The 25,325-nt window shown below is 40.2% G+C and overlaps 1 protein-coding gene across 5 annotated transcripts in view; it reads right to left on the bottom strand.

Annotated features, from left to right (window-relative positions):
- Nucleotides 1–25,325, bottom strand: part of DSE (dermatan sulfate epimerase) — a 55,272-nt gene that overhangs the window by 25,957 nt on the left and 3,990 nt on the right. For 2 of the 5 annotated variants that reach the window (XM_079781571.1, XM_079781569.1), the window contains exons 2-3: nucleotides 19,792–19,891; nucleotides 4,427–4,895 (exon numbers count right to left, since the gene is read on the bottom strand). In XM_079781571.1, the coding sequence (XP_079637697.1) occupies nucleotides 4,427–4,842 (416 nt within the window). In that variant the 5' untranslated portion in view covers nucleotides 4,843–4,895; nucleotides 19,792–19,891. Of the gene's footprint in view, nucleotides 1–4,426; nucleotides 4,896–19,791; nucleotides 19,892–25,325 lie in introns of those variants that run through there. The other 3 variants (XM_079781572.1, XM_079781570.1, XM_079781573.1) reach the window with 2 other exon arrangements.

The raw sequence follows: 25,325 nt of genomic DNA, 5'->3' as shown, positions 1-25,325 counted from the left end.
CACAGAACTTGTTCTAGTAACTAGGTGATATTATATAAAAAAGTGAATTCATTTTAAGTGCAATAAAATGCATTTTTCTATTGTTACCAGCCCCAGATCTATGATCTCAGCTCATTAAGCGTACTTAAAGGGGCTGCATACTAAATTCTAGCCAAGCTTTCACCTAACACAGACCCCAATGCAACCCGAATCCCAACTCTCATTTGGAAGGTGATTTCTATGGGGGAGAAGGGGCTTAATTCAAAAATCAAAGATATTATGTGTTGTGTGAAAAATAATTTGCCATTTTATACATATTGGATAAAATGTCTTTTAAAATTTGATTTTTAGGACTAAGAGCCAGCTTAAGGGACTGCTACTTTTATTGTTATGAAGAACGTATGAGCATTAGCAGAAGAGAGTACAAAGGAAAGAGCTTCTGCGACAGGATGTGGCATCTCTGCAAAGGCCGACACAGAACACAGAGGCTCATCTTTCTGTGGCGTCAGCCACCACCATCACCACCATCGATCTATCAGATTTCCTTTCAGCTTTGCAGTACATCGGACACATGACAAGATCAGTAGAATTAGATAACATTTCCCATTTAGCTTTTCTTTTACAATGGCCCAAGATTCATAAATAAGTGCATCTCTATATATGGTCTTTCAGATCTTCATTTACAAAATATTCAAATGACATGAACCACATGAATACACCTGGATTCATGCTTATCTCAGATATAGTTCCTTCTAATACCAGACAAAAGACACATCATTGTCCCTTTCCCCTGAGCCTTCCTCGTTGGCATTAGCGTCAGATTCTTAGATGCATGAGGGGCCCAGGGGAGCATTGCTGAAAGTTTTAATGCAATAAAGCCAAAAGGAAAATTTTACGAGTTACACAGATGTTCTAGTTTTGAGAGCAATCTGAACAAAAATGAATCAAGTCTCCACATTAATACCAAACAACTACTATTTCCTTAGAGCCTACATATACCAAATTATAAACCAAACAGGGTCTAAGTGCTAAGTAAATAACAGTAGCAATAATCATCATGGTTGTCATTTTTCTTATTTACTGTGTGACAGAAACTGTGCTAAGTACTTTACATTACCTCATTTAATCCCAACAACCCTATGAGGTAGATACCACTGTTACTGTTACTTCACACATCAGAACGCTAAGGCTCAGACAAATTAAACTAGAGCGAAGTAAAACAGCTGAAGAAGGGGAGCTGGGATTCCATCCAGGCCATGTGACTGCAGATCTGGCACTTTTTCACTGCACTGGAGTGCAGCGTGAAACACCTGGTAAGTTCGTAATGCCCAGACACTCATTTCTGAGAAGAGGATATAGCCCTGCCTTAGCTTTCAAATACCCAATGTTTGCACCCCTTCTGAGTCCCCAGCACCCTGCACTGTGTATGACATACGAGAGATGCTCAATAAATGTTTGTTGATTAAGTCAATGAACACAATTTAGTGGTTTTCTAAACAGTAGAAATGTTCTTCAAGGAAAATGGCAAATATAGTAAGTCTAGTGAAGCCTTGTAGAAAGCTTTATTTAAAAATTCCAAAATATGAATTATTGATTATTGATTTTTTGTAAATAAGAATTAGTCTTTCTCCCCCCGCTCTGAAACCAAATATAGGTGAACCTATCCTAAGACAATGACCACAATATACTTCTCTGTGCATAATGGAGACAAATGATTTAGTTGATTTAAAGAGATAGTTGAACTAGAAAAACACCGAACAGTGTTTTAAATTGTCACAAAAAGTGATTATGTTCAACTACAAATTTAAATGAGAATTTAAGAGTCTAGGGATTGATTAGGTGTGGCAGCTTTTAGAAAGTTAAAATTTCCACAAAACCATTAAAAAGACACAGCCTAGTAATAGTACTTGCCAAGGCAAAATGTTCCAGTAGCTCAAATTTTTATGCTAGGATCACTTCTGGAGCTAGAAACTAGATGTAAAGGTAAATTCTCAATTTGTGACCTTCATCTTCCAGGAGGTCAAGCAAAAGAAGTCAATTGTTCAGTTCTATTAAGTCACAGACTGGTTTACACGTTACTGGATAATGGCATAGTTATATCCATTTTTATCAATACTACCATGAATAAAGTACTAGCCCTCTAGTAAATTTCTACACATCTCCAAAAAGTAGTAAATCTAAACCTGCAGAAACTATGTAAAACTTGTCATTTTTATATGAAGTCAGTTATTCTCCTTTTATGGTAAGAGTCTAATCCTCTCTATTAACATTCATTCAAGCTGACATTTAAATGCCTGAATGTTTATATTATAGTAAATAAAACTGCACTGGTCATTCAATTCTTTTAATGTTTTTATATTTGTGCTAAAATAATCTCCATTAAGAAAATGATACTTCATAGTCAACTACTCTTTTATGAGGTCAAATAGATGACTTTTTACAGTAACTATATCTCTGGAACAATTTTACCAGTACCTTAATCTGTCAAATTTCACTATGTATATAAAAAAAGGGTGGGTGAGGGGAGCTTTAAAAAAAAAAGTACGCTTATAAGACAACAAAGCTTTCTTTCTAAATAAACATGCTTGCCAGTTTTAACTAATTACACAATGCCAAGTAATTATAACATGTGATAATATAATCTTGTAACTCAACAATCAAATAAATTTTCATATATCTTTTATATTCTTTCTTGGTGTCAATAAAAAAAGATCAACCGAAACCGGTTTGGCTCAGTGGATAGAGCGTCGTCGGCCTGCGGACTCAAGGGTCCCAGGTTCGATTCCAGTCAAGGGCATGTACCTTGGTTGCGGGCACATCCCCAGTAGGGGGTGTGCAAGAAGCAGCTGATCGATGTTTCTCTCTCATCGATGTTTCTAACTTTCTATCCCTCTCTCTTCCTCTCTGTAAAAAATCAATAAAATATATTTTTAAAAAAATAAAATAAAATAAAAAATAAAAAATAGCCAAAACCGGTTTGGCTCAGTGGATAGAGGTCCCAGGTTCGATTCCGGTCAAGGGCATGTACATTGGTTGCGGGCACATCCCCAGTAGGGGGTGTGCAGGAGGCAGCTGGTCGATGTTTCTCTCTCATCGATGTTTCTAGCTCTCTATCCCTCTCCCTTCCTCTGTAAAAAATCAATAAATTTAAAAATAAAATAAAATAAAAAAAATAAAAAAAGATCAGTTAATTAGCGCTAAAGTCAGAAACTACTGCATACATGGCTCAGCTATGAAACAATTTTTTTAAAAGATTCTTTTCTATCTAAAATATTGTAAAAGCTTCAAAATGACTATACATATCTAACTAAGAAGTCTAAAAAAATCACCTCTGATAGGAATTTAATGACAACTCTTCCATAATCTTTTTCATTAAGAAATTCTAGAAAATCCTTCAAACTCTATAAGCAAAGAACAGTCTTTACCATACTAACAGGAATTTAGAAAGAATTAAGTTTCTTTACCCTATTGGCAAAACTCAGGAAGCTTGCGAACTACCATTCCTCACCCCTATGAAATGTAAGATGTAATTCATGGAAGGTCTAATTCATCACAGCATTAAATACAGTCACTGAGTTTTCTAAGCACTTAACAATGAGCTCTCTCTAGCCCTATAAGTAGCATTTTATGTAATTTTAAAAGGATATTTCACATAGTTTGTAATTTTTTTAGTGTAACTGAGCCATGAATATGTGTTAAGACACAGTTTAAGTAAGATTACGTACTGATTCTCTAATTTAATCTACTCACCCATATCTTTTGGAAACAAATTATAAGCTAATAAAGCTAAACTAATCAAAAAGAGGAAGTTTGTCCTCAAATCTTGAATTTCTGAAAGTAAATTATTACATAATAAGAATTCATTACACATTTATACACTACAACACTAGTTTTCCTACAGGTTTGGCTAATTTGCTGGCAACTGGATAAGAACTTTTTTATAAACTACAAAATAATCCCATCACATTTACTTTTAGCTCCTGATTATCATAAAAATAAAATTTAATTGCCTCAAATTTCTTGCTGCATAGAGCTTGAACCACTTTGGGGCGGGGGGGGGGGGGGTGTCAAGCAGAAACTACAGCCAGATGACAGTAATGTGTACTTTTTAAACAAGGTGAAAAAAATTCTCAACAATCAAAATGTTACTGTTTACTCAATCCAACAAATTACTTTTTCTTTGGCTAGGTTGTACCTAAATATTTTCCTTCTAACTTTAAACATGGAAGTTACTAGCCCTTTTGAAACTATAGACCTTTGCTAAGCCACTGACAACACAAATAACAAGTAAGTCTTTCATTCACACACACACACACACACACACACACACACACACGCACACAAACAAGTATGTGAAAATCTGGCCTCTTGAGATTTCATCCGAGTATAAATTCGTCTCTTTAAATTGCAGAGTTAATACAGGAAGAAGAAAAAGACAAAAATCTACCAACTAGGCTGAGCTGCCATCCTCTCCATGTAGTCTTTGGCCATGTCTCGGGCTTCGATGTTCTCAGGATACAGCACACAGAACATCGCCAAGGCCCCCAAGTTGTTGCCGTAAATTTCATTCCAGCGGGCACTGAAGTCCTTGGGATCCCAGGGGGGCAGGTACTCCAAGGGGCTGGACAGCATGGTGTGCACGGCCTCGGTGAGCCGGGCGGCGATGTGCTCGTGGGAGCTGGTGGCCCGGAGCTGGAGCTCCGCCACCTCGGCCCTGGAGAAGTACAGCATCGGGTGGCTGTCATAGTTGGCATTGGTGAAGGGGATCATGACTTCCGGGTTCTCGTCGGTGACGTAGGCTGACACACAGCAGAGCAGAGATATGAAAAACACACTGGGAGCCCCCCGTGTGTGAGTCCTCATCGTGGCATCCGATCTCCAAGCCTCCAAGGCAGCCAAACCATCTTCGAAAGATACTACAGGAGGAAACAAAAAAGAAGGACGTATCAACCAAGGAAACGCTGCAAAGTAGAAGCATATGGTAGGTAGTGAACTCACTAGGAAAAGGTCTAAATATTGAAAATAACGTGTATGAATTTAGGTATTTTTTAATACAACAAGATTTGAACTAGGAAGATACTTACTGAAACCTAACAATTTAAAATCAATTAATTAATTAATTAGGCCTGATACATCAGACATGTATACACTGTGGAAAAACAGAACTCTGGACTTGCGGAAACAGTATAATGCTTGGGTAAGTAGGCATTCTTGTCACATTTTTATCACACTAAAAGTTTAGGTTTTATGGTTATTTTTTAGCCACTAGTATGAACACCACACTAACCAAAAGCTAGTGGTGAAATGCCATCTGGGAATCTGAGTGGACATTAGGAAAAAAAAAACACAGAAAATCCTGTCCTTCTTAGCAGAACCTCCTTCACTCTAACCTCTCCCTGCTTCCTAACATTCTCTATTCTGAACTGGGGATTAGGATCAATACATCTATAAGAATGTAAGCAGACCAAATATTATGAGTAAAACTAAACATCCTCTTTGCGTCAGCAGAAGGTGGGACAGAGAAGAGAAAAGCAGGGAAACCATCTGCTGGGCCCGCGCGTCCCCTGGGCTGACAGCACAAGCACGCCGGGAAAGACCTGGCCGGGGCTTGCTGGGACTGGAAGCTGACACGCCTTCATTCAGAAAGTAAGATCTCAGAATCCAAAGGCTAAAATAACACGTGTGCATTTTCCCCTTATTATTTGAAACTACTGTCTACTTTTTCATTTTGCATATGGGATTTTGGTTTCATTCAGTAAGTTAGAACTTTAAACCAAACTCACATATTTTCTTAACTACTTAATTTTCTTAAAAGTCCTTTTTTTTTTTTTTTTCAGTGGCAGCTTTGCTCACAGGTTAAAAGAATGTCTTTCAAATGTAGCAACATTTAAAAAAAAGGAACCTCAGCTTAGTCCTAGTCTATGTCTCACATCTGGGATAAAGCACGCATTAAAGCCCCTAGAGCAAAGTCAGGGAATTCTTAAAATTCTTCAGAGGGGAAAGGTTATGGAAAGCAGACCAGTAAAAGACAGTTTTATGTAAATAATGAACAGTAGTTTTCAATTATTAAAGGGGAAAACCGATGGAGAAAAATCAACCCCCCCAGCTGAACATAAACGATTTTTCCAAGGAAAAACTGTCTCATCACATTCAGAAGACAGGAAACCAAGGATTTCACACACATCAGAGATCAATCCAGATTCCCAACTGGCTGACTCTCCAAGAGAAGGGCAATATGGCATCCCCTGTGGATGCTGCTGTAAGTCCTAGCATTCTTTATATTTCTGAATGTGCTTTAGACTTTATGTACAGCAACGACATCAAGGGCAGTGGTTTGGTAAAGCATTTTAGATTTACTTCAAGAGTAGAATTTGTGGTGAATAAAAAAAAAATCAGTAGAGCCATGCTAAATAAAATATATAAAATAGAAATAACTCTAGGACTCTGCCCATATTATGTCTAGCACCCAAAGCTTCAAGGCGGCTGTCTGGATCCTTCAAGGTCAGAGACCTGGCCAAAAGAAATAATCGTTTGTGGTTGTGTCTACGAAGGGGTGTGGCTCTCTGGCAACACAGAGATGTGGCTGGGTCTGAAGTAATGCTCAGTCCCCCCCCCCCCAAACCCCTCTCCCCCCAGCCCCAGGTTTATTTCTTACTCTTTTCAGAGAACAATCATGCTAACCATTTTTTTAACAGCCTGTATATATTAAATCCCCATAAGTCTGAGGTTGAATGCAGGCATCAATACAATTAACACTGTGGGGGTTTTAGGTACCCAGAGTGAGGACGGGTGAGAAGTTTCTCCGTTAACTGACCCCTACATGCACAGAACTGAAGATCTGTCTGCTACTGGGGTATGTGTAGCTCAAGTTCTAGTAGGGGATGGCTTGGGTTATCGGGGTGGGTAGGGTAACAGCCATGTGTAGACTAGAAATCCTCTATTTCAGATGCTGTACAAACACTCCCTAAAGGTGCGTAAGGCTGATTGGTGTTACGCCTTTTCTCCTTCCTTAGGCCTCTAATCCCCTTACCCAGGTCCAGGGTCACTGACATAGTCAAGGCTGCTCCCGACAGCCCCTCACAACCTGAGACTCCTACTCTGAGCCCAGCCCCTTCTGCCACACTGCTCCCCGGGGGGCCGGCTGTGCCCCAGTGTATGTAAACAAGAAGAGTTGCTGCTGAGGCACAGAACCTCATTGAGATGTTGTTTTGGGAATGATGCCATCTCAATTGGCCAACTGAAGGTTCCCTACTTATTACTTCAAATTCATGTGAGGGTGTCAGGGCAGCGTTACCGCACATGTGACACATTAATTCTTGTTGGAATTCCATGTGGGCCCATGCAGAGCCCGCAGAAATTCTGCAGAATGATCTTCGACGAAGACTGCCTGGGGAGAAAAAAAATCCCACAGCGTTCACGGCGGCATCACTTCTGTGCTGCCCCCCTCATGTCACACTCCACGTGCCCGGCCTCCAGTGCTCTCCCAGCTCTTAAGGCCTTTGTTGCTCTACCCAAAGAGCTAATGTCTGCTGTGTCTGCCACGTAGCCGTATTGCGTTGGGTTGTTCGGGCTGTGTATATGCTGCGCCTCGCAGAAGGCAGGACCATAGCTTCCTCTTTGCATCCCGGGGCTTAGCGCTGCGCCTGACACAGAAAAGGCAGCTCAAACTCTGGCTGAACTGAGCTCACTCCTGGGCTTACAGCGGGCAGGGTAGATATCATCGCTAAAATCAACAAGAAGAAACCTCTGTTCCTCTTATTTGAAGCCAACCCAAGTTTAGAACTTTTCAGAAGAAAAGTCTGCTAGGAAACCCACGGAGGGAAACACAAGATCTCGAAACTCCTACAGCCTAGAAAGTATTGCTGGGTTGTTGTTGTTGTTGTTTTTTTTTTTTTTTTTTTTTTTCTCAAAAAAAGAAAGAAATTAAACCTAACTAAAGTCTAACTCAAACTTGCTTTCGTCTGATAACCTACAGGGAAACCTAATTCCCATCTACCAGCTTAAGCTGATCTAGGAAATTCCATCAAAAAGCTCCTATTTCCAGTCTTTGGGTTTTCCCTTTGACCTCTACCCTGGCATCCTGTGGACCCAGTCTGTAGAGAGAAGAGCTAAAATTAGATGAAAGGAACATTCCTCAAGATAATCTTAGGTGGACTACAGATGACTGGTCCTATGCTCATTTGACCTACTTATTTCATTAGGAAAAACTATAGCACAACAAACCTGAAACTTCAATAGATATATAAAGTTCTTGTTTCAGATACATTTAAGTATTAAAGTTTGTGGTTTGTGTTTGTTTTTTCAAGTAAATGGATAAGGCAAAATTTGTTGAAAGTGATGCCCTAATGACTGAACTTTGGGAGGTACTGGGAATGCTGAGTGAAACAATGGCCATTAAAGGCGAATGAGTTTACCAGAATGGCCAACTCCGCCTACCACAACACACACACACACACACACACACACACACACACTCTCTCTCTCTCTCTCTCTCTCTCTCTCTCTCTCTCTCTCTGCGCCACCCCCCCCCCCCCCGCCCCCAAACCATTCTGTACTTTCAGATGTCTGTGGGTGATCTCTCAAGGCATTCTCCACCTCGCTCATTACGTTGCAGATGAGCAGAGCCAACTCACTTAAATATTTAAGTTGCACTTGGCCCAGTTGAAGAAAGAGCATGGCATTTTCAATATGGCAAAAGCACAGGTGACCCTCCGCAGCTGAATCTAATAATACAGTTTACCCATAACTCAATTCTCAGGATGTTTCTGAAAGACTCCATTAGGCCCCATTTCCCTCAAGAGTCTTTCCTCTTCTCCTCCACTGCAATAGGCTAGCGTTCCCAATCCAGTTTTCTTTCCCATTCTTTTGTCTCCCTCTACAAAGTTCAGAGAGCAAAACATTCCCTAGTTTAGACCTAATTAATGAGTACAATATAGTCCTTTAAGAATTAACTTGTCACTACAAAATAATTCAGATAGCAATTTGGTCATCTAGCCACAATAATCCTAGTTTGGCATTTTGCTTAAGCCAAGCCAAAGGATATAACAAGCATTTAACAAGATGTCCAGATTCTGATTATCTTAAGCAGGTCCTCACACAACAACAATAAGCCTAAAATTATTTTGCCTTAGTTCTGGTTCCAACTGTCCACTGTAGCTATTATGATTTCTGACACACAGAGAAATTTTTGTGTGAAATGCTTTTCACATGTTTGATCTTTTACTTACAATAAGTTAATGTGGCAAAACAGTATTAAGAGTTACTATACGCTGTTATTCAGTTCCTTAAACTTCAGAGGCAGAACTAGAACCCAAATTTCCTAAATCCTAAGCCAAGGTCCTTTCCTGTAACCAAACATTTAACAATTCAACAACATTTCTGCCATCCTTACACAAGGAAAGCACAGAGAGTATGAAAATGAAAAGAACTGAAAACTAGATTAGTCCATCAAATTTCCAACATTACGTGGGTTTCCAAGTGGTCTGGGATTGTTTAAAAATGAAATGCATAGTAGTACAAAAGTTCTTTCACAATTCCTCTGGCTTTGGAAAATACAGAAAGTATTAAAAATAATTTAAAATTTTTTAAAATATAGAATGCATAAGAATTGAAGAGAGAAATCACCTTGTATAAAGTAAAACATATCCCAAGTTAAGATGGCTTAAAAACCCTTTTCTAATATGCGCCTAAACCATTTTATAATATGAGCTAAAGTCTAAGGAATACAGCATTATGATTAACATAATACATGTTGAGGTGGGCAGACATGAGTACAATCCCAGCTGTGCTAATACTTTTGTTTTGTTTTTAAATATATTTTTATTGATTTTTAGAGAAAGAGGAAGACAGAGGGAGACAGATAGAAACATCAATGAGAGAAACATCAATTGGCTGCCTCCTGCATGACCCCCACAGGGGAATCCTACAACCAGGGCATGTGCCCTGCCCGGGAATCGAACCCACAACCTCTTGGTGCATGGGTGGACCCTCAACCACTGAGCAACACTGGGCAGGCTGTCTACTAGTTTTGATCAACTGACTTCTGGTCTCAAAGTCTCTCTTCTCTCATTCATAAAATGATCCCAACCTAATGGGAAGATTAAGTACACTTATCATAGACCCTGATATGAAGAGCTCAATAAACATGTCATTTTTTAAAAAAGGGAAGAAGTTTTAGAAATGTAAAATTGTACTAACCTACCCACAAAATATTTTATTTGAAAGAAAATGAATATTATAAGCAAGGTAATCAGAGATGTTAACAGACTAGGGCAAGGTCATGCCACTGCGAGACAGCTACAACTTGAACACAATACTCCTGACTCTTCAACTCATCATTCACAGTAAGCTCAACACTCACTAGGAAGGAAAGCCTATGACCCTTGAATATTTTCAAGTATTCGTTGGGGGTTTTGCCACAGAAGAAAAGAATAACAACAAAATACTAAACTATTACTGTATCTGAGTTTGACTGCTTCCCATGGCCAGTGTACAAAAGGTGACTGCTTCTTACTGTGTTCTTTCAAAAGAAATGCCAAGTGACATAATAGGGGCTGGGAAATACTACAATCTCTGGCTGGAGCTATTTCCAAGTAACGAATTTACATTATGGAAGGGACGTGAGTACTTGGGGGACACCTGCTGCCCTTGCCAGAATTGATGAGCTAACCTCAACCCAGGGTCTAGTCTTGTTCCAGTCAATGTCATCAATATCTCAGCTGATCAGCCCAGGAGATGCTCTCCAATGTTAATAAAACTGAAACTCTACTCCCTCAAGATAAATAGAACCAGAATGTCAGCATTCATTTATGAGAAATACAACGATCAAGCAGATTGGGAAATACTGTCGTAAAACTGCACAGGAAGTAAAGTTATTAGATAATTGCCTGGTGAATAGGAATCAGAACAAAGGAAGTGGGAAGGACCTTAGGCTTGGGGCAACTTAATCAGTCAAGATCACCGCCATAACTGCGTTTGAATGGAAGCTGTATTGTCAGCATCTGGGATACCATTAAAAACAAAATTTTAAAAATTAACTTGTAATGACATTTAGGAAAGAAGAGCAAATGTACATCCCCACAGCTCCTGCCACCACCCCCACCAAGCTCACCCAAGAGTAGCTGTTCCAGTTTGCCACCCCAATGGATGGCCCAGGAATTAGTTACATGATTAGGACAATCAAATGCCTCCCACCCATATCCATAAAGTCCTAAAATAATCCATCAGACCAGACAACTGAAGGTCCTTGACATCATACCCACTCCCCTGGAAAATGTGTAGAAGTTTGCATCTACAACTCTTCCTTCCCTGTTCATGCTTTCATTGAAACCCAAGTTCCCTCCCTCTTTAAGCCTCCAATCTGATTTTAGGAAACCTCTGATGGTCTGGGAGCTCTAATATATCCTAACAGAGATGCCCGTTTCCTTCTCTGACCTATTTTAGGATTTAACTCTCAGAGAAACCCTATTCCCAAGTATTCGAGAAACATCTAACCATGGTCGTCTTATACATACTAACCTCACTGTTTCCGCATATTTTAACTAATAGAAGGTACACATTTTAAAAGTTCTCCTTGCTTTTCTATTTCAATTTTATTAAATGTATATTTAGAATAACTTTTTGAAAAGTAATTTTTTAAAAATAGCAAAATAAACCTTGTTTTCTTGGTAAATTTTTGTAGTGAAATAAATCGAGCATTATTCTTAAATATGTCAAATCCTAAGAAAACATATGGTTTGGGTACTATACAATCATTCCCTAAAATTATACTCCCTGATGTGTAAAGTCTGTGGACTCAGCCAAAAAAGGAGAATTTTTTAAAACCAAGGGCTCTTAATCAAAATGAAAGTGCCTTTTACTGAGGGCTTATTGTTTCCTTACTTAAGGGTGAAATGAATTATATCTCCCTAAAAAGTCATTTCCAAACAAAAATCCACAATATGAAATTATACCAGACGGAACCCCCAAGAATTTACACACACTACTGAGGGAGTAATTATAACCCTGAACCCACACAGCAAAACCACACTGTATAATGATGGTGTTCACCACCTCCACACTCAACACTAGGAAAACTGTAGGGTAGGTTTGTAAGTTTAAGCGCAGCTCTGTGCAGTCAAAGAGCATTTCTACATGGTGCCCAAGGAAGTTTTCCTGCCGGTACCACACTGTCTCGTAATACCTCTGAAACTCACTTCTTTCCTACATCAACCATGACAGCTGTATAACTTTCTCTGATGAGAAGAATAATTAATCTGAAGTATGTTGAAAACGGCCATACATAGTTTCCGGTGTCAAGTCTGAAGGTCCCATCTCCCATTCACCAGAGACGACTTGAAGGAGTAATTTGGTGGCTATCAAACTGGAGGCATTAAGTAGTAGAGCCTTTGCCTGATGCACATGGTTACAAAACTAAGAAGCATTAAGATCCAGCTTTTGAGAGAGTGACTGCCTTAGGAAATGTAGAAAGGAAGTTAAATCTGTATCAGTTTCATGGAGCCAAAGAGAAAGCAGGGTAGAGGTGGTCTGCAAAGTCACTGATGCAACTACTGGAGTACTTCACTTTACAAAGGCCAGAAGAAAATGAAATGGTTAGACTATCTAAGATATAAGTAAATTTTAGTTTATCGAGCAGTCTAACACTTGGGCATCCGATTCGTACTTCCTTAGTACACATTTAATTGCTTTCCTACCTGGTGTCGGAGTACAATATCCTAAAGTATTTCCAGAATTTTTTATTCTGATCTTTTTATCAGAATAATTTAACGTTGAGTATAACTATGTGTATTTTTTGGTATTCTCAATCTTTTAAAAAGTAGTGTTTTAAGCATAGGTATTACCTTTTCCAATGTACTGATTTTCAGAAGTAGAATATCAATTCCCTATGTTGGGGGTAAGAATTCCTTACAAATATTAATTGATTCAGCTATGTCTTTACCAGCTATTAAATCTAGGAAATGTGCTAGTCAGAGAACACAACGTGAACAAGGAAAACTATGCTCTGCCCTACATACTAGTAACTATAGGATAAAAAAAATCAAGGAAACTGGTGTTTCTGAGGTTTTGGTGGTGTTGTTTTTAACTGCAGTATTTGCATTACTGTCTGGCATTGAAGTTAAAAGTTATGTCTCCCTTAGTCCAAAGCCATTTATTTAACTTACTGTGCCTAACCCCAAAAGAAAATTCACAATCTTTGTTTTCAAATTTTTTTCTGCACAGTACGTAACCAAAGATATTCTGGAAGGGTCTGAGAAACCACCTATAGCTTTCTCAGCAATAGTGTTAAGCATGAAAACACTCTTCTCTGGCATTACTGACTAAAAAAATAAAGCACAGAGAAGAAGATGAAAAGAGATAATGGATCCAATAGCTAAATATAACATCATACAGTTTCAAGTAACAGTTCAACTAAACCATGAAATGCCCATGAAAACAAAAGTAAAACTTTTTTCTTGCTGCCATCGAGTCACAGGGCAGATGGGTGAGGTGGCTGAGAGGACGGCACAGAGGCCAGAAAGGCTGTTTTCACCACGGTATGGCTTCAGACAAGCTAACCATCTAAGCCTCGTCCCTCATTTAAAGGGAAGATACAAATGGTATTTGTGTTATAGCTGGTTGGGAGAGTAAATGAGACAGCACCTACAAAACACCACTTTCTGCTAAGTGTCCCCTCAAAGTACTAGTTAACCATCGTTCACCTCCGAACATGGTGAGTGGTTGAGGGCACCAGCTGGAGCCAGACGTCCAGGGTTTGAATCCCAGGAACACGACATCCTTAGCTGTGTCCCTGCCTTCTCCGCGGCAGAAGGGATGAAATAATAATACCTTCCTCACAGGGTTTCTGTGATCTCCAATTACCGGGCACGCTTAAAGCAATCAAAGGGTGCTTAGGACGTGCAAAGTGTTCAATCAAGGCTAGCAGCAGCATCACCACATTCTCAAGGAGAACCCCAAGGTCGTTCTCACCCAAAGGAAGTGCACCATGCCACCAGGAGGAAGTGCTCATAAAAAACAGACTCAGTGTATTGTGCATTCATAACCTTGAACTCTCAAGAGACTAAAAATATCAAATTTTTTGACAAATGCAAAGTACTGATGCCGAGAGGTTTCTCCTTCTTCCTGCTCAACTGCTCATTGACAACTTTCAAGATACATATTCCAAGGTACTAAACACATCGGAGGAGAAAAGTCTTCCAATCTAATACTATTTCTTCATCAACCAAATTTATAGAGATAAAACTTACAGATACACCACAAGGAGAGCATTCTCTCTGTCTCTCCCCCTCCCCACACCTTTACCATCCCCCGCTCCCTCCCTCCCTGAGCTGGGATATCAGTCTTCTCCTGCCTTTAGACTGGAACTTACACCAGGACTTCTCAGCCTCCATAGTCACATGAGCCAATTCCTCTGCCTTAACATCAACTTCCCGGCGACCTTTCCTCTTTTCTACCTCTTTCCTGATGCCCGTCAATGCCACATATTCCTCTGTTCTCCTAACCCACTATCTGGAACTTCTGTGGGATGATCAAGACATCAATTACAGATTTTTTAGACAAAACGTGTTTAATCTTATACAATCTACTCTGGTTCACGCATTTATGAATTTAGCTAAAACTGTATATATTTTGGGTATGTCCTCATATCATCTCCTCCAGGATCAGGCCCTGTAAGTTCACCCCTAATGATAATGACTCTAAGAAGCACTGATACTATCCAGATTCAAGGCCCTACCATGCTGGACAGAAAAGGGTTAGCGCAGCAGGCCTATTCAAACACTACACATTTCTAAGACAGGCCTGTCTTCAGGACTGGCCCTGGTCTAACGCAGGGGAGCTGAGCTTGGAGCCCTTGTAATATTCTGCCTGATAGGTGTGTGTGTGTGTGTGTGTGTGTGTGTGTGTGTGTGTGTGTGTGTGTGTTTTGTTTTTGTTTTGTATAACTGAGGCCTTGAGCCATACGGTACCAGTTTGGTCAGCCAGTTTATACTAAATATGACTTATGATAAACAGCTATCTTTGCTGTGGGCGTCTAGGATTTGAAGTCAGTCACGCAGGCGCTGCATGCCCACATCACTGAACTCCGTAAAAGCCCTGGACACCACGCTGGGGCCCTGCACATGCAGTCGCAGAGCTGCTGTCCTTGGTTTCTCCCGGGCTTCCTCTGCCCTGTGCACCGTTCCCTCTGCTGACTTCCATCTGTACCCAGTGGTGGTTTTAAACCTGATTGCAACAGCTTTTTGTGAGTCCTTCTAGTGACTCCCTGAGCCCAAAGGTGGTCTCGGGGACCCTGACCTTCATTTTTAGTCCCATCACCTACATTCCTGTTAGAATTGAGAGTCTTGCCCTAACACTTGTCCCTTGAGAATAGGAAATGTGGTACTTTTCACCGAACCCTTCTCTTTAGCCAATGTTTGTTATTATTTTCTGACTTATACCCAGAAAAAAAAGATTCTGTCCAACGACGTTACTCTTGGGGCAAAATACACAGCGGAATATACTGGACTTACAAATTGCTTAAAAGCTTTCGACATTGTCTGAAAACGAAATACATAGAAGTGAGGCAAAAGACTTAGAAGCATTTCAAGGGAAAATAATTTGCTGGCATTAAACCTACATTTCTAGTACTTCTGATATAAAATAGGGAACTTTTTTACTGGAAGAGTACATATGGAGGGATGCTTTTAGCACTATACAGGAAGTTCTTTTTCATGCCTTCCTTATATTCAAGCATTCTTCCATTTTAATCTTCAAATGCCCACCAATGATAAATTTACTTCTTTTGCTGCCTTTCACATACATAAACATTTTTACATATACTTTTTTATCTTACAGATCGTAATTCGTTGGTACTTTCCAAACATCCTCTTATGAATCATAATAAAAAACTCAGAACACCACAGATTTGGTTTGTAAAACAATGACACACAGATGCAAAGATGCAGGCACTACATTCTCAGACGTCCCCATTTCAGTTGCTGGCAACCAATCCTGCCAGCAATTCAGGCCCAAACTCCCCCTCTTTCCCTTCCCCACTCTGTCTCCATTTCCAAGCCTCAGCACATTCTGTTGACTCCATCCTCAAAATACAATCCAGAATCCAGCCAGTAACGACCTAAGCCACACCACACCGTGTCTTGCCTGAATTACTGCAAGAATATCCAAACTCCCCTCTCTGCCTTCACTCTTTCCTCTTGCTAGTCCTTCTCAACATCGGGGCCAGAGCCATCCTGCCCAATCACAATCCAGATTACATCACTGATCTGCTTAAAACACTCCGGTGGCTTCCCATCTCTTTTCAGAGTAAGAACCAAAGTGCTGACAATAGCTGCCAAGGCTCTACATGGTCTGGCCCTGTTACCTCTGCCTTCATGGCCTACAACTCTCCGTGTCTTTCCCCGTTCTTGCCCTGTGGCCTCCTTGCTGTTCTTGTACAGTGAGGAGTCGTCCCTCCTCAGCACCAGTGTGCTTGTCCTCTGAGACATGCACATGGCTTGCTCCCTCAGCCCCTTAAAAGTATTTGCTCAAATGACACTTTCTCAGTGAGGCTGGCCAAGACCATCTTATTTAAATTACAACCTTACCATGCACACACACCACCATTCCCTAACTCCCTCCTGGGTTTTTATTTTTCTTCACAGTACTTATAACCTTCTTAATCTTAAAATCTATTACATAATTTACTCATGTTTGTGTGCTATGCTGCTAACATTTCTTTTATCTAGAGAATCCAAAGAAGAAGGATGCTTTAATGAGTTATTATTTCTTTGATACCATACCATTCCTGTTATTTTGTGCTAAAAAAACTTTATTGTGCTGAGTTTTTATAATCTATACAGAGTTACTAGGAAACAATTTCTGAGGAAAAGAAATGCTTTACTAGAATGTTGGAGACCATGCACTATGGGAAGAACAAAAGCATAAACTGAACTGCTGGCCACAGGTCCACAGGCCAAAAAACATGCTCCTACCAGACGTACCCCAACTCAGAGCCTGAAACCTGGCCAGATATTTATTGTCTATGTGCATGTTCAAGGTCACGAATGTTTAACTCGGAGTCTACATCCTTGTCTTGGTGAATCTGTCTGCCTTTCACTGTCTTTAACATCCTACTCTGGGAGTGTTGGCCCCATTCGTTGCATCTCCTAATCTAGGCATCTCTCTCTCATATATCCTACCCATTTCGCCCCATCGCTGCTGACAGCCAGATCCCACCTGGCTACTTCTTTTGGTCAAATCTGATGGAATTCTCTTCATCTAAGCTGGAGGAAACTGCTTTCATACTAATTCTAAAATTTTTAAACTTTCTTCTCAAGTCTTGCCCTAAATGAATGTAGAGACCAGAAGGCCTTCTGCCAGGTGATTCCTGAGTTAAATGGGGAGGGGGAGGGAACCAGATGCCATTTAAGATCCTTTCAAATTAAAGATTTGATGAAGTAATTTTGACTCTTTCAGTGACTTCTTATCCTCTGTTGTGCTTTCCCATAGAGACCGAATTGTATTCTCTCCAACCCACAAGCAAGATGGAGCCAGCCTCTCCAATTCCTGGGGCCACCTTGGTCCTCTTAGTGACTCTAGGATTGACTCTCCTGGAACTTTCCTCACTTGAAAATCACCATTCGTCTTTGTACTCTTTTTAATCGTCACAGGTAACTTCTCTCATTTGGGGATATTTCTAACTTCCTCAGTGACTTAGGAACCTCCATCCCATTCTACCTCCATCCTTAATGTATACTTGAGAGGCATCAACTTCTATTTTAGCTTACAGCAGCATGTCTACCACTTATTCGTCTCCATCTGCCTCCTCAGCAAAATCATAACCATTGATACTTTAGATTTCTGCCTCTTTCCAAAAGCATTCAATTCTTCCTTTATTACCAATACTTTGGGACAGTGATTTATCATCCAAATTTATAGAGAGGACTGAAATTTACCAGTGCAAGTATAATGTCCCTGAACTTATCTTAATATCTGTATCTCCAATGCCAAATGGAACGAAGTCTCAGAGAATGCCGTGTTGGAAAGAAGAAAGGAAAAGATCCTTTCAAGAGGCAGGGAGCACACCGCCACCCCAAGGCCCGCTGTGACATGTTGACATGTCCATTGCTGTGGCTGTTTGGGGGATGGTTCAGGTCTAGGAGAACAGGAGACAGAAGAGCCTTGTGTCTCATATAAACCTACAGATTCCTCCTCTTTTCTACAATTCTTTCAGCACACCCTGGTCATAGTGTGGTGTACTCAAAAGATCTGACTTTGAGTCTGTTATGGGTTGAATTATGTCTTGCAAAAATTCACATGTTGGAGTCCTGATCTCTAATACCTCATAATGTGACCTTATGTGGAAACAAGGTCATAGCAGATATAATTAGTAAAGCCAACGTCATTTGGAGTAGGATGGGCCCCTAATCCAATATGACAGATATCTTCATAAAATGGGGAAATGTGGAGACACACACACACACACACACACACACACACACACACACGAAGAAGGTCATGTGAAGATAAAGGTAGCGATTGGGGCGAAGCATCTACAAGCCCAGGAATGCCTAAGACTGACAGAAACCACCAGAAGCTGGGAGAGAGGCCTGGAAAAGATTTTCTTTCATGGCCTTAGCAGGAACCAGCCCTGCGGACACCGTGATCTCGGACGGCTAGCCTCAGGAACTTGGAGACAATAAATCTCTGTTGTTGAAGACACCCGGTTTGAGGGATTTTGTTACAACAGCCCTAGCAAACTATGTAGAGTCCTAGCTCTACAATCTTCTCATTTCCAAATTAGGGATTATAGCCCTTACTATATATACACCAAAGGCTGCTATAAACAATAAACATACAGGAGTGGGAAAAAGTGGGTTTATAGATGTGAGTACACGAAACAGAGTTTATTCTTGTATTATTATCTATTAAATTAGTGTATTATTTTCCATACGAACAACAGTAAACCTACCTTTGCCCACCCCTGTATATAATGTTTACAAACCTAGGCAACGTGCCAATACTAATTGTGACATAACTATCTTTGTAAACCATAAAGTTCCTCCCAAATTAAGTCACCATCATCATATCACTTACCTACTCAAGAGCTTCTATTTTCGGCAGCAAAAATGAACAACTTTCTCCACCAAGAGCTTCCACAGTGTATGTAGCTCTGGCCTACCTTTCAATAGTATCTTCCATTTCCTCTCCACACATACTCTCTCCCTCCACACTCACTTGCTCATCCTTGCTTGATCATGACTCACCTTTCTGTCTTTTATTCCCATTGTTACTCTCTTTCATGCGGTTCCCTCTAAGCGCTCCACACCCAACCCCTTGCCTTTTACAGAGAACACAACATTTGTTATAAAGCCTTCCCTGGCAACCTTATCCATGAGTGGTCTCCCCTGTTGCCATACATGCATTACTCAGGATTCTTTGGGAATTCAGGGATGAGGTCTGCCAAGAAGGTGCTTATGTCATCCGATAAGATGACAGAAGAAATAATATATTTACACAAATCACTAAAATAAAAGGAAGTACGTTTGCATGAGAGTGACAAAGTACTTTCGAAATTTATGCACCATCACACTTCTGGCTGGGATGGAGAAGGAAGGGTGTACTGAGAATGCATGATCTAAACTGTGTTTTAAAAGGGGATCAAAAAAAGGGGGGATCAATAAGAATATTTACAGTTTTAACTATCTCTACTAATTTATGCATTTAGTACTAGTTACAGGTATACCAAGTTATTTGAAGGTACATGTTTATCTTCCTTTCTCACATTTACTGTTTCAATCCTTTCTGGACCCAAAAGGGATCTGAGGTAGAACTCACCAATGCAGGTATAAGCTCCTGGGAGGCAAGGGTCTTAGTCTTTTCTTTCCTATAGTGTCTAGCACCACTGATTACATGCAATACAGTCCTTCAAAAATATCTGTGGAAAACAATGAAAGAATATATGAGGAAGGGGAGGAAAAAAGGAAAGATAATGCTCTAAAAGGAGATAAGGGAACTTCCACGATGGTTCTAAGACGTTCTCCTTGACCTGGCAGCCACCCCATTTTGCTGTTCACGCCTCTTCCTGTGCATCTGCCCTCCTTGCGATGTTTTTCCTCCCCTTTGGGCATGAAATCCTCTGAGACACAGTTCATTCTCCCCTCCTACTTGAGTATCCTCTGCCCATGTCACACTTACGGATCTCTTCCCGCCTGCAATTCTACTGCATGCATTTGTCTCTGTTTAGCCCTTAATGGTTCTCACAAAGATTCGTGTTCAGCTATTTCACCAACCAGATTTTATTGCGGCCCAAGGGTGAAAACTGTGCCATATTTATTTTGCATGCTCCCCTCTTCACCGCCACCCAGATATCCCCTCAAACACAGAAGTGCCTGGCAAATACTTGCTGAAGGACTAAATCCTTTCAGTATTTCTATCACTAAAGTATAGCATTCTTTCATCTGACTCTCCAGGTTCAAAAGTACATTGGAAAAAGTTATGTATCAAAGCATTCATTGCCAAGTAACAGATTTATCTTTTCTAAAACCTGCAATCATTGAACCAAACTTCAGTGGCTTCACCAACAAGAAAAAAAAAAAGGTGTAAGCACACAAAGAAGGATCTGTTATGTAACCACCCTTCTGCTAGCTCACTTCAACTTTAGGCACAGGATTTACCGTTTTATGGCAATTTAGTAGGATAAATACTGCCCCACATTTCTTCCCCAAGAAAGAGATATTGGAAGTGGTCCGACCTAACCTAAAACTTGCACCATGAAATTTAACAAGGAAGAGGTGAAATTGAATTTTGAAAGTTCCCAAGTTCCCACAGCAGATACTCAAAATACCATTTATTAATCTGAATTTTATATAGAATTCTATACAAGTCACAAAAGTCTAAAAATTTTAATGGTGCAAATCTTAAACCCCTATCATAGCATGTGGTTAACAGGATGAATCCAAGCTGAACAATATTGGTTTCTTTAGGAAAAAAGGTGGATCTTAAAATTTCACTCCAGTGTTTGGGACAGGATAAATTGAACTACTGCACAAAGCAACAGATGGATTCGAATTTCGCCCTCCAGCTATCCTGGGTTCTCATTAGAACCAATAGGGTCTAACTTGATGATTTGCAACAAAGCAAGAGGAACAGCATGGCCAGGTAGCTCAGTTGGTTAAGAGTCCTCCCAATGTGCCAAGGTTGTGGGTTCAATCGCCAGTCAGGGCACATGCACATAAAAGAATCACCCAATGAATTTTCTCTCCCCCCCCCCCCTCCGCCCCCCGCCACCGCCACTTTTTTTCTCTCTCTCTCTCTAAAATCAATTTTAAAAAATAAAAAGAGGAAGAAATTAGCCTCACACCTCACAGGGCCAGCAAAAGACGCTCTTACTTGAGAAAACTCTGCTGCTTTTTCAGTGCCCCCAAGAATCAGTGTCCTTTGAGAAAGGTAACTGTGAAAAGCATTTCAAAACTGCTTTACAACTACAGGCTGTAAAACTAAGGTGGAACACTTAATTCCAACTGCCTGAGACAGGGACTGCTGGGCTTAACTTTCTGGCATCCCCCAAGCCCACTGACCCAATATTAGCTGAGTGCATTTTCAAACACCTTTTGCTCATCAAAATGAACCCTCTTTTAAGATAATTATATCGTTAAGTACTGCCTAATTTTAATATTGAGAATAAAATAGAAACACTGGCCTGAAACCACATTATGAATTCTACTGGATAGTCTATCTTCCCAAACAAAGTTCACATTATTTCTATAAATATTATTATTTTTAACCATAAATACTGCTACGAGAAGTTTGGTATATATGAGAGAAGTTTCCAGACGCTCTTTGACATGGGCAACCTGTATATTTTGGCCACATTGATGAATGCCCCGGATGTTCGTGTTAGCACTGGTGCCGGTCTAGTTTTACTTTAAGAAATGGAGCAGAGAAATGTAAAGGATAGTACTGAAAGTCCAAATGGAACACAACAGTCTAGTGCCAAAGCCTTTTTTTTTTTTAAGATTTTCTAGAATAAAAAAGAAATGTAAAGGAAAGTGGCCTGTTTGGGGTAAAACCAAATTAAGCCTAGAGGATTTTTCAGCTCTCGTAATGTGTACCTACATGAAAAATGTATTAAAGGAATCTTATATGTGATCAATACTTACCCAGTTAGCCAATACTTTGTACTAACAAATAGATATGCTAAGGAGAAACTATAAAGGCAACTTGTATTTCAGACACTGAAACTGACCATTTCTTCTACATTCACAATACAGCTGACCCCTGTGCAACAGATACCCACCTCCCAATGCTGTCAAAAATCTGTGTCTAACTTTAGATTCTCCAAAAACTTTCCTAATAGCCTCCTGTTGCCTGGAAGCCTTACCGATAAACAGTTGGGTAATACATATTTTCTATGTTTTACATGCTGTATTCTTACAATAAAATAAGCTAGCGGGAAAATCTTACTTAAAAATCATAAGGAAAACACATTTACTGTACTGTACGCATTCACTGAAAAAAATCTGCATATAAGTGGACCCACAAAATTCAAACCTGTGTTGTTCAAGGGTCAGCTGTAATTAAACCATTTTTAATTCCTAAGATTTTCGAATCCAGGTGAGAAGTCATAAAATTAGAACCCCAGAAAACAGATGCTAACATCCCCTCAGGACAACCTCACTTAAACCTTTCTAAACAGAGAAGAATTCAACGGCCTCTATCAGAAATCTAGTCTACCGGTTAAAACGTTCCGAAAAACTTCCCTGTATTTACCATAAATCCCTCTTGATGCTTGCTGTGACTTCCTCTCATTTTTCTTCAGGGAAGATGGAAAACAGCTGTTCAACATCCCTTTTCAAGCTACTTTTTCTTTCCTACCAGTCCTCCCCGCTCCCCCCAAGTGTAAACACTGCAGGTGACTCCAAAATCCAGCTGGCCCATGCCTGATTATCCACGGGCTTGGTGAGCCCGGCCCCATGCATGCCTCCTGCAATGACATCATTAAACTGCGAAGGCCCCAAGAAGAGTTCTTTACCAGAACTGGTGAAATTCTAGAAACCTGCTGCTTCCAGTCTGTCCTCAGACATATTCAAACAACAGAAATACAGTCAAGCTCCTTCAAGAAGACGGTTGCAGTCAGGGCTGCACAGAAGGTGAGCAGCCAGCCCATCCTGGCTTCACTACTGTTCTCCTCCACGTGGCAGGGTGTTGAGTGCACCTTGGCATGAAACATGTTTAAACTACTTGGGGATTTTTATCATGCACTTCTTGAGTTTCTTGTCACTGACGCAACTTTCTGGGTGTCAGCTATTTATAGAAGTGCACTAACTCTTTCAATACCACGATCAAATGAATCATCTCTACTAGATTCACAACATAATCTGCAGGTCACATTTTGCACCAAAATTTATACAAGCAACCCAATGGCTGTTACCTCCCCCTTCAGGAATTGCTAACAAATATCCTCATTTTCCTTGCAATCACCATTAGATTCCAACAGTAAAGTCAGTACATTGCCTGCCTACTTCATCAATAAAAATATTATAGATCCGCAAGCTTGGTGAGCTGATTTCCTTTACAAATCCCTTTTAAGGGTTATGAAATGCTGATTCAACTTTGTTGTGGTATAACATCTGCATGTATTAAATGCCTGTTGCTTAGCAGCTCAGTTTGTTACACAGGAGGAAAATACAAAAGCCTTGATTTAATCAACAAATGCACATTTTACAGCTCTATGGCATCTGTGTGTGCATCGAATAATTCGAAAGATTTCAATAGCAGCTTTTTAAAGACTGTGAACTTCTTCAATTTCGACTAAAAGAGCCTGTACATTAATTTAAACACACACAAGGAATTTTGCTATGATTGTCCTGCTATTCTTCATATTAACTAGGGAGAAAAGAGGCACTATTAATTCTATAAATAATACCAAAAACTTTTTTGGCATGCAGACACATACACTCAGTTGCCAACTCACTTTGACCCTGTCTAGGAAAAGCAGATGGGCACAAATAACCTACAATGAATATGTCAGGTATCTGTAACTGAGACTTAACTGCATATGCCTTTTGTATACTTTTAAGAACAGGGCTACACTTACCTAATAGTTATAGCTACTCCCGAATATGCAGTGTTAATATAAGTCATGTTTATTATCAGTCTCTTTATAGCTTCTAAGTATTACTGAAGAGGCAAATTCTGTTCTTGCAGGAATTGTTTAATAACAACACTAACCAAAATCATTTTTATGGAATATCCTAAGAAAGTTGAAACAAATAGAAATCCAGCAAAGAATCTTTGCACACATTAAAATTTATGGAGTTGCTCTGGCCGGTGTTGCCAAATGGTTGGAGCATCAGCCCACACACAGAAGGGTCCTGGGTTCAATTCCCAGTCAAGTGCTAGTACCTGGGTTGCAGGTCTGCTCCCTGCCCCAGGGTTGGGCTGCATGGAGAAGACAACCAATGACCAATCGATGTGTTTCTGTCAAATCGATGTCTCTCTCCCCCTCCCTCCCTCCCTCCCCACTCTCTCTGAAAGGCAATGGAAAAAAATATCCTCCAATAAAGATCAATTAAGAAAAATTTTTTCATGGTGTTATTCTGAATTAAGGACTTAACTACTGCATTCAAGAAATAAACACATGGCCTCAACAATCTTTTCTTCTTTTTCTAAATCCCTTTTCTTCTTTGTGATCTCCAACCATCTCTCTGGACACTCTGCCTCCTGCAGGTTTATAGCCTTCTGGGCGTTTGTGAGGATTTGGAATCTACACCCTCAACAGAAGTAAACAGCACATGGGTAAAGCACCCCAAGTCCTGAGGCCAGTGATGAGCCTAGGGCTCTGCAGAAGCCAGGTGAGGCCTCACATTAGAATCCTTAATAAGGCTTGAGAAGAGCCACAGATGGGAGAGGAGGGAGCTGTAGGAAGGGGGTCTGTAAGTGCCAGTTTACAGAAGCCTGAGAAGCACATGAGCATTCCAGGGAGCTGACAGTTCAGGGACAGTGGTGAGAATTAAAAGGGATAATAAACTAGATCTGTAGGAAAATAAAATGCAAGAGTCTTTCATAACATAAATTTGGAGTCATAAAGGAGAAAAGTAGAATTAAATGGGCAATTCAGGTTAATCTCATATTTAAGATAGGCCACTAAGTATTTGTAAAATGACAAGCAAATTGCTTATTTTCGCAGTTATTTCCATTTACCCACTCCTAAAAAGAGAAGACGCCCGCTCTACAGCACTCTCCATCTTCACTAGGCTAAAATTTGAAAATATTAACAAGTATTAGGGAATTTTAAAATGCAAGTGACCATGTAGCTGCATGATCTACGGGGACTTTTCCTTTCCGTCAATTGTCTAAAAGCATGTAAA

The sequence above is a fragment of the Cnephaeus nilssonii genome (assembly GCF_951640355.1).
Source record: "Cnephaeus nilssonii genome assembly, chromosome: 9".
NCBI lineage: Eukaryota > Metazoa > Chordata > Mammalia > Chiroptera > Vespertilionidae > Cnephaeus > Cnephaeus nilssonii.
The sequence above is the reverse complement of the archived record's forward strand: the minus strand, read 5'-3'. Positions and strand labels throughout refer to the sequence as shown.